Source organism: Lactuca sativa, chromosome 6 (genome assembly GCF_002870075.4).
Source record: "Lactuca sativa cultivar Salinas chromosome 6, Lsat_Salinas_v11, whole genome shotgun sequence".
In the NCBI taxonomy this organism is placed as follows: Eukaryota; Viridiplantae; Streptophyta; class Magnoliopsida; order Asterales; family Asteraceae; genus Lactuca; species Lactuca sativa.
Genome location: NC_056628.2, coordinates 73,288,234 through 73,298,839, shown reverse-complemented (window position 1 = coordinate 73,298,839; position 10,606 = coordinate 73,288,234). Strand labels below are relative to the sequence as shown.

Genomic DNA, 10,606 nt, shown 5'->3' with positions numbered 1-10,606 from the left:
TTTCTAAGAGGGTGTTTGGATAAATGCATTTTTAGCTTAATTAGCTTATTGCTTATTGCTTATTGTGGTGGGAATAAACATTTTTTTAAAATGTGTTTGGACTAGTTTATTGCGGTGGGAATAAACAATAAGCAATAAGCATTTGAAGTGTTTGACAAATAAGACAGCTTATATGAGTAAAATGACTAATAAGCAATAAGCAATAAGCAATAAACATTACCCCCTTGCTTATTAAAATCAGCTTATTTAGCTTATTCCCACCGCAATAAGCTAATTTTTTAAGCATCCTATCCAAACACTTAAATTAGCTTATTGTGGTGAAAATAAGCAATAAGCAGTCATTTTTTTCCCTATCCAAACACCCTCTAAGTCTACCTGCACTAAAATGACCCTTTTTTCCAAAGACTCATTCACATTTCATCAAACCTTTAGTCTAATATATTTACTATATTACCAACCTTTTAGTCTAACATATTTACTATATTACCCTTACCCTTTTCAGGTATCGGCGACCTAAAATTATTCTGAGCCCTTTTGCCTTTTACATTTGTGGTGTTTCATAAATAAAGAAATTATTAATCTTTCTGAGGATGTCCTTTTTCTATTTTCATCGTAATATGTTCAAACTCTAGAGTGAAGTCACCCAGCCTCTCGTCAAACACTTCTCTCCTCTTTGCCCTAAATCGACAGTCGACAAACCAACCATCGGCAGTTCGGCACTAGCGTCGCCTGTCCATCACCGCCGGTCCATCTTCTCCGGTCAATCGTCGCCGGTTTACACCCTCCCATCGACGCACCTCTGTTCTCCACTCGAAGTCAAACAGGTACTCTTTTCTCAGATCCGACCATCGATGTAGCTACATCTATTGCTCTCATGTGGCATACATCACTTTCCTGCTAATTAATTTTGGCTCCTTGATTCCATTCTACCAGATAGTAGCTTGATTTCCTATCATTAAATTAGCACATAGTTTACAATCAGCTGCATTTTTGTTTATCCATTCTACCAAACTGTTGAATTTGACCATGCTCTGAGGTTGTCTCCATGCTTCTCTTTCATGAGTCACAAAGGAAATCCAAATTCCATTCATATGAGAGATAGAGCTGAGTGTGTCATTCTTTTGACTGATAGCTTATGGAGACGACGACGAGAAGGATAAGCGGGCGACGGCGGAGCGATCTGGAGAGAGGCGAGAGGCGAAATTTGTTATGACATTTCGAATGTTAACCAAACACTTGCAAAAACACTCGAATACCTTGGCGCACATTATTCAAACCTACACCCAATCCAAACAACTATCTAATGGAAAGCTACTTCATGCGCAGCTCATCACCTCTGGTTACCCATCATCCACGTATCTTATCAATCATCTCCTGTCCATGTATGCAAGATGCGGTCAACTCGGGTACGCCCACAGGCTGTTCGATGAAATGCCTCAAAGAAACTTGGTTTCTTGGACTGCTATGATCTCTGCATTTTCTCAGAATTCTGAGTTCGCAAAAGCAATTACCACATTTTGTGGAATGTGCGTCTTCGGTGAAAGCCCAAACCAGTTTGCATTTTCCAGTGTGATTCAAGCTTGCTCGTCTCTCAAATCTGTCCAAATTGGTAAGCAAATCCATTGTCTTGCTCTTAAGGTTGGGTTTAGTTATGAGCTGTTTGTGGGTAGTAATTTAGCAGACATGTACTCAAAATGTGGGTCTATCATTGAGGCTTGTATGGTTTTTGAGGAGATGCCTTCTAAAGATGAAGTTTCATGGAACTCAATGATTAATGGGTATGCAAAAAACGGGTATAACGAAGAAGCACTGGTTTCTTTTAAGAAGATGCTGACTGAAGATGTTACAATCGATCAACATCTTCTTTGTAGTATACTTTGTGTTTGTGGACCTTTAAAAACATATAACATTGGAAGATCTCTTCATTCCTTTGTTACAAAATTGGGATTTGAACAACATATTTCTGTTGGAAATGCACTTATGGACATGTATTGTAAACTAGGAGACATGGATAGTGCCTCACAGTTGCTCAACATCAACTCTAAAGGTACAAATATCATTTCCTATACTTCTTTGATTGATGGATATGTTGAATCTGATCAAATTGAGAAGGCATTCACTATTTTCATTGAGCTAAAAAGACAAAGAATTGAACCTAATGAGTTCACCTTTTCTAGCTTAATCAAATCTTGTGCTAATCATGCCACTCTTGAACAAGGGGTTCAACTTCATGCCCTAGTTTTAAAATACAATCTTGATCAAGACCCTTTTGTTTCTTCCATCATTGTTGACATGTATGGGAAATGTGGTTTGCTTGATCATTCACTTCAAGCATTTGAGAAAATCTCTAAACCAAATGAGTACACATGGAATTCATTGATTGGTGTGTTTGCTCACCATGGATTAGGGCACAAAGCTATAGATGTATTTGAAAAGATGTTATTGCATGACATTAAACCAAATTCAGTCACATTTATAAATCTTTTAAACGCATGTAGCCATTCGGGGTTATTAACAGAAGGATTAAGCTACTTCAACTCCATGGAAACGATATATGGTGTAAAACCTAAATCAGAGCATTACTCTTGTGTTATTGACTTATTGGGAAGATCAGGGAAGCTTAAAGAAGCTGAAAATTTTATAAAAAGTATGCCATTTGAGGCAAACGCATACGCTTGGTGTTCCTTTTTAGCTTCTTGTAGAAAATATGGCGATAAAGAAAGGGGAGAGCTTGCATCCAAAAGCTTAAAGATTATTGACCCTTTAAACAGTGGGGCCCATGTTTTACTTTCGAATATATACGCAAAAGAACAACAATGGGAGGATGTGAAAAGTGTTAGAAAGATGATGAAAGATGAAAATGTGAAAAAACTTAAGGGATGTAGTTGGGTTGATGTTGATAAGAGAGTTCATGTTTTTGGAGTTGAAGATTTGTGTCATGGGGATAAAAAGGAGATTGATTTGAAACTTGATGAGCTTTTGAGGAAGATAATTAAAATTGGATATGTTCCTGATGTTGATTCTGTTCCATTTGATTTGGATTATGATATGAAGGTGAAGATTTTGAATCATCACAGTGAGAGGATTGCAATAGCATATGCACTTATAAGGATGCCAATTGGCAAACCGATTATTGTGAAGAAGAATTTAAGAGTTTGTGTTGATTGTCATTCTGCAATTAAATTGATGTCTAAAGTTGAAGGGAGAGAGATTATACTTAGAGATAATAGTCGGTTTCATCACTTTGTGGATGGATCTTGTTCTTGCAAGGATTTTTGGTAAGTTTTAAGATGATTTTGTTTGTTTGGAGCTAAACTCTTGAGTAGCTAAAGAACTTTGTATGTAATAGACTCATAGTCAATAGTTGATAGTTGTTCAAAATCATGCATGAAATAGTTGTATCATATGAGGAAAAAAAAAACATATTTTGTAACTTTCCAGAAACTTTTACATGTTAGTAAATTACTTATCATGGTCAAAATAGTATTACTAATTTATATTTATAAGGATATTTTTATTTTATATTTTTGAAAAGATTTCAAAATTGGTGTATGTGTTTTTCCAAAAACAGCATGTTAATAACTTATCTCTCATAAGATTTATGGTAGGTGAGAATATTTCGAAAGATGTAATTTGTTGGAAGATTTAATGTCTTTTGAAAATTAATAAAATTTAGTTCTTACAGGGAAGTGAGGATTTAAAGGAATGTTATCTGTTTTGAAAGTTTGTTGTTATAATCAGAAATGAAAGGATGATGTTGAAATGATATTCTAAGTAGAAATAATTTATCTGGTAATGAAGGTATGATGTTCGTACCTCAACTTGTCATTTCAAATTACATTAATTGCAATTAATAGTCTTTAATTCAAAGCACATAGAGTATTGAACCACCGTGTGACTCTTAGTAATTTGTGAGCATGTCTGCATATGTGATCTGCGAGAGACAGGTAGATCAACAATTCAACACAATTACTCATATGCAATCTATTTTTTATCATGCCTGATTGTTGCAATATAAAATAAGAAAATACCTGCATTTTGTTTCATATGTATTGCATATATGTTTTTATTCACCTGCTATGAAGTTTCTCAAAAAAAAACAAGAGATTGGTAATTATTTAATTTGCATATGTGTTTTTAGTTACCTTATATGAATTTTTCAGAAATTTAGGAGTTTGCTAAGTATCTGTTTCATATGAGTTTTTAGTTGCTTGATATGAGTTTTTTTAGTTACCTGATATGAGTTTTTCATTACATGTGATATAATTTCTTGTTTTGTGTTAGTGTAATCTGTTTGATATGCTATTGTAGTGAGACTCAAGATCAAGTTCAACAACCCGAGCAACCAAATTCTGAGGTTGCTGGAACAAATAATGTTGCATTTGTATATTTTAATTTCTTCTTTTGCATCTGTATGGAACAAATAATGTTGCATTGTAATCTACTATTTGACTTTAAATTTTAATTTATGGTTTAGGGTCCAAGCCATGTGGATTTTGACACTAAGTTTTTGAAGATTTGTTGGCGAATGAAGGTGAAAGACTATTTTTTGAATAAGATTAGACTGAAGTTGTTTTTATTTTAGTTTTTTTTTAACAAACTTAAGAATTTCGTGATATCTTTTTTGTATTTTGTCCGGCTTTAAGAATGAAATATGAATCATTAAACTTTTTAGTTATTGTGATTATATTTTTGGGTTTTCATATTTATAAAAAATGGATTTTATTTATTAAACGGATGTCCATCGGGTTCCCCAAACCCGACGGGGATTTTTTTACCCGAATCCGTTGGGGATTTAGCGGGGTGGGGACAGGAACGGATGTGAAAATCGAAAGTCGGGGACGGGGACGGGGATTGCAGTCCCCGCCAACATCTGCCCTCGTTTGCATCCCTAGTTGTTAGCCACCTCATGTGCGTCCCTCATGAGGGTAAATTTGTCTTTCCACCTTTTAGGGACCATTTTTGTATCTGAAAAAAATATATCTCTTTTCTTTTTAAAAAAAAATTAATACCTATTTATTTATTTTAATAATTAAATGATAGAGTAAATTACACGAATGATCCTTATGGTTTGGGTAATTTGCACGTTTGGTCCATAACTTATTTTTTTTAACTTAGATGGTTCCTATTGTTTGTTTTTGTCGCGCGTTTGGTCTTCGTCTTACCTAAAAAGACTATTTTGCATTGATTTTTTAATTTACTTAAATAAACACACCCCAACCCCATTTCCACCTCACCTTACCTTATCTTATATATATCCCACTTTATTTAAATAAATTAAAAAATCAAGGTCAAAGTAGTCTTTTTAGGTAAGACAGGAGCCAAGAGCGCAACAAAAGCAAATTGTAGGGACCTTTCGAGTTAAAAAAATAATCATAAGTTAGAGACCAAACGTGCAAATTATTCCAAATAATATGGACCATACGTGCAATTTACAATATATATATATATATATATATATATATATATATATATATATATATATATATATATATACACACACATACATACAAGTAGGTTCATGCGAAAACATAAATATTTCGTGAAAACGTGAAAACAGATTTTATCTTATAAAATCAAACACATTGACTATAAAAATTAAATTTATTAGCAATAAATTAAAGATAATAAGTTAACAACAAATCTTTTTGTTTCACGTCCTTAAACACTTTTAAATTCATGTTTTCATATAAAAATGTCAAAAATCATGCTTTGATAATATGAAACAATTTCTCATGTATCATCGATTATCATCATGTAGTTTAAAGTTTGGATGAATTATTGTCCAAAATATAAAGTTGAGGTGACACAATTTCATAGTTTTTTATTGTTTTCGTGTTTTTCACAAATTATTTGCATTTTCGTATGAACCCTCCCATGTGTGTGTGTGTGTATATATACACACACACACAAGTAGGTTCATGCGAAAACATAAATATTTCGTGAAAACGCGAAGACATATTTTATCTTATAAAATCAAACACACTGACTATAAAAATTAAATTTATTAGCAATAAATTAAAGATAATAAGTTAACAACAAATCTTTTTATTTCACGTCCTTCAACACATTTAAATTCATGTTTTCATAATAAAAATGTCAAAAATCATGCTTTGATAATATGAAACAATTTCTTATGTATCATCGATTATCATCATGTAGTTCAAAGTTTGGATGAATTATTGTCCAAAATATAAAGTTGAGGCGACACAATTTCATAGTTTTTTATTGTTTTCGTGTTTTCGCAAATTATTTGCATTTTCGTATGAACCCTCCCATATGTGTGTGTGTGTGTATATATATATATACACACACACACACACACAAACATAAATATTTCGCGAAAACAGATTTTATCTTATAAAATCAAACACATTGACTATAAAAATTAAATTTATTAGCAATAAATTAAAGATAATAAGTTAACAGCAATTTTTTTTTTGTTTCACGTCCTTAAACACTTTTAAATTCATGTTTTAATAATAAAAATGTCAAAAATCATGCTTTGATAATACGAAACAATTTCTCATGTATCATCGATTATTATCATGTAGTTCAAAGTTTGGATGAATTATTGTCCAAAATATAAAGTTGAGGCGACACAATTTCATAATTTTTATTGTTTTCGTGTTTTCGCAAATTATTTGCATTTTCGTATGAACCCTCCCATATGTGTGTGTGTGTGTGTATATTAATAAATATTATAAATTATATATGGTTAAAATATATTATAAAGTATAGTATAATTGATATATTTAGACAAAACTACAAAAATGGTCTTGTGATTTACCAAATGTCACAAATTCAACCCCTGCTAATTTTTTTATGCAAATGGTCCTTGTGGTTAGGGCCGACCAAGGGGAGGGTGAGTTGGGCCATCGCCCAAGGCATCATTGGGTTAGGGGGCATCAAATTTACAATCGGTCTTATGGGTATGTATACTTCAAGGCGACAATTGAAAGAATGAACGATGGGAGAAATAAGTGCATAATCAAGAGAACGTCTCACGCATAAATTGAAGTAATCGGCAGTAAATTGTTTGGTAACACCACAAGTCGCATTACAATTCACACAATCACACACCTAAATCGAGGAGTCGCTCGGGATAAATAAGGGATTAATCACCATTATCGATTTACTTTTTCATTGATTTTTTAATTCTCCTTTGCTTTCTCTAGTTCTCCCAAATCATAAAATTTAATCGAGTAGGGTTTATACCATGGCCTATTTCTTTGATTGTAATTCTTATTCTCGGTATTGTGAGTGAAAAATTGATTCACTCTCCAGACTTTTTGATTGTAATCGATTCACTGATTCTCCAAACTTTTTGAGTAAAGTTTCTCATAAATCAAAATTGTAATTCTTTATTCTCTGCTATGAATATGATTTAATGGGTTCAAGACTTGTAAGTATAAATCAAAATATATGCTTCTGACTTAGATATGTTTTCTTGATTTCAGATTGTTTATCTTTACTTTTTCCTTAATTAATCTTTGTGTTTTCAAGATTTCATGTCCTGTTTGTGTTTTTGATATATTTCTTGTTTGTGATATATTTCTTAGTAATGTTCAACATTACAATATTCAATGCTCCTTGTGAATTAAATCATTGTTGAAGTCTTTGAAAAGGTATGTTGAGTTTTTATTTTTTCTAATTGCTAATAATTAAAGGATAAAGGTATCCCATGACACTAATTTCTCTCTTGAAAACTTATAATACAAGCTAATTGTGTTTGCATATGCTTCTCAATTTAAGGACCTGTGTTAACTTTGTTTAAAATATTAATATATACTCTAAATGGTTTATTAAATAAGAAGATATATGTTTTATTTGTTTGATCAGAGGGTATTATCGAAAGGGAAAATTGTCAAATCTACATAATAGGTTGAGTATGATTGACAGACCGACCTTTTGTTTTTCCCTATTTAATTTTATGAGTGATATGTAGTAAGAAAAGAACACAAAATTTGCAATGGGTTAGTTATGAATTGCAAAATTGGTGTACGAAATAATCCAAGTGCATATTTTTTGTTGATATTTGCTATTAAAATGCTTTGCAATTTTAAGTATTAAAAGTCAAATTTTAGCAAACATTAACTACAATAGGATAATTGATGTTTTTGCTTCAAAAAACCTTATAAAAACATCGTTTTAGAAGATGTTTGCAAGTTTTAATTTGCGTAGCTATTTTTTTCAAATGAAAAATTTGTTGCATCTTCATTCAATAAATCTATGGTATATATGGCTTCGGTATAAATATAGGGGCATCATCAAGTGTCTTTGCCCGAGGCACAAAATACCTATGGACCGGCGCTGCTTGTGGTTTGCAAAAGTTGCAGAGATGACCCTTTTTACTAACTCCGTCCATATTTAGCCGTTAGGCTATATCATGTGCGTCCCACGTGGAGGTATTTTGGTCTTTTTAGTTTTGTCGTTCATTTAGTTGTACACTTATCATAATCTACGTAATTAAGCATCCCTAACCTGTCTAAATCAAACATCCTCCAAGAAACCCCTTCGGTTGCACTCTTCCCCGATCGCCCTCTACGTAGAGGATCAAATCCCCAATTCTTGCCATTTCGATTCCAAAATTTGGGTGTACAAGCAAAAAATGGTAATCAGTATGTGGAATTTATATGGTCCTCACTCGGTTGAACCGAAAATTGAACAAGATTACAGTAAGTTTTTACATTTTGTGTTTGTAAAGTTTCTTTGGTTTGTATAATGAACATTGTTGATGTTTTCTTTTTCAGATGGTTTTACGTCTTTCTTTACTTTAAATATACATCATGGTGGGTTTTTTTTTACCAAGTATCCAGGTAGAAAGTACATTAAAGGAAGGTTGGCTTTCTACGACTTTGTTGACACTGATCTTTTTAGTGTTCAAGATCTAAACGACATGATTCGTGAGTTAGGGTATGCTGAGGATGTCACAATGTACTACCATTTTAGAATTCCTAATCTAGGCTTAAATTTCGGATTGAAGGATCTAATAAATGATCAAGACGTTATTTATATGACTCAATATGTCCCTAATTACAGAGATCTTAGTGTGTATGTTGAACATGGTCAAACTAGAGTACACACATACTTCATGTCCCCAACCAAAGTTGTTATTCAACAACTTGATCAGATGATCCTTCTCCTGAACTCATTAGGATTAGGCCTAAGAAAAAGGAAGTTGATTCTTGTAGCAAGAAATTGGACATGAATGTCCTACCTAAACAGTCGTATGTTTAGAATCAGGTAAAAGATAAGTTGTATGATTATTCCATGTCCCTAATTACTTTTAAGCCATATCAAGTAACTGCATGCAATATGGCACACAAAGAACATGAGGTTAATGATTTGTATGTCCCTGTAACAAAAGAATTTGATACTATGGAAGATGTTGGGGTTTATTTTAGTTGCCTTAATCAAAGAGAGAATATATATGATTTTGATCCTTTCAGTGATAGTGGATATAAAAATATGGGCGAGTATGAAGAAAAGGTTGTAGAAGATAAAGAAGATGGTCAACAAGAAGAGGAAGAAGATAAGAAACAAGAGGAGGAAACAGATGAGGATGATGGTGACTATATTGTAGACCCAGAAGCACTTGTAGATGATTGGGATGTAGATATGAGGGAAGTTAATAGTGTTGTGGATGAGGTTGAATGGTTTGGACAAGCACCAGAAACAAAAGTAGATTTAAACCAAGATGGGCATGAATTAGAGCTTATTAATAATAATGAGTTTGAAAGTGTAGGTTTTAAAGAGGACTATAGGAAGAAGATGTTGAGAAATTTGAAAAAGAAAGTGCCTTGTTCATATGGAGTAGTTCATGCTAGAACATTTTATATGGGTCAATCTTTTAAAACAAAGAAAGATGTGCAAGGTTAGATAAAGTTGCTATCAATCCATAGTAGGAGGGCCCTACACATGACAAAAAATGAGAAACTGAAAGTAAGAGTAAAGTGTAATGGAGTGGTTACAGATTCGAGTGGTGGGCCCTCTATAGTTAGTAAAGTCACATCCACGGGCAAAATAGTAATTACCAAAAAGGATTCTTGTCCTTTTGCAATTCATATTTCTAGGTCTACCAAAGAGGAGCCTTAGTTGGTGAAAACAATCATTGATGAGCATTAATGCTTACAAACAAGAAAACTGAAGTCGTGTACATCTAGATTCTTGGCAACCACTATTCTCCAAAAGGTGGATTCAAACCCTAGAACCCCAGTTCCAAACATACACGAGTAACTTCAGATGGATTTGGAATTAAGCTTGTCTAAAATGAAGGTGTTCAGAGCTAAATCTATTGTAAAGGATTAGTTGTAGGGTGACTTTAAAAATCAATATAGTTTTTTGAGAGATTATTGTTTTGATGGGTTTTGAGCATAACATCATTCCTATGGTATACATGCAACCCTAATTGCTTTGGATCTAGGATTTTCTCAAGTTATACATGCAAATAATCATCCAAAGCATAAACCCTAATACCTAGCATACCAATTTTGAAATTGACATATAATTAGGGTTAGAAACCTTACCTCACTTGTTATGTAGCAATAACAAGAACAATCCTTCTTGATATTGACTTTTGAAAGCCTAGTGCCCCAAGTGTTGC

The 10,606-nt window shown here is 32.9% G+C and overlaps 2 protein-coding genes across 6 annotated transcripts; both read left to right on the top strand.

The window, feature by feature from the left end:
• The first annotated feature begins 584 nt into the window (after positions 1 to 584).
• LOC111890158 (pentatricopeptide repeat-containing protein At4g14850) lies at positions 585 to 4,703 on the top strand. 5 transcript variants are annotated; one of them, XM_023886311.3, is made up of 4 exons: positions 585 to 824; positions 934 to 3,278; positions 4,285 to 4,357; positions 4,478 to 4,703. In XM_023886311.3, exons 2-4 carry the CDS (start codon positions 1,210 to 1,212, stop codon positions 4,583 to 4,585), a joined length of 2,250 nt encoding a protein of 749 aa, XP_023742079.1. In that variant the 5' UTR covers positions 585 to 824; positions 934 to 1,209; the 3' UTR covers positions 4,586 to 4,703. The 5 variants fall into 5 exon arrangements, with proteins under 5 accessions (XP_023742079.1, XP_023742080.1, XP_023742081.1 ...); XM_023886312.3 differs by having other exon boundaries at positions 586 to 824; positions 1,133 to 3,278; XM_023886313.3 differs by having other exon boundaries at positions 586 to 3,278; positions 4,312 to 4,357.
• Positions 4,704 to 9,318: 4,615 nt separating this feature from the next.
• On the top strand, positions 9,319 to 9,882 carry LOC111890155 (uncharacterized). Its single transcript, XM_023886308.1, has one exon. The coding sequence runs from the start codon at positions 9,319 to 9,321 to the stop codon at positions 9,880 to 9,882; it is 564 nt and encodes a 187-aa protein (XP_023742076.1).
• The last annotated feature ends 724 nt before the right edge of the window (positions 9,883 to 10,606 follow it).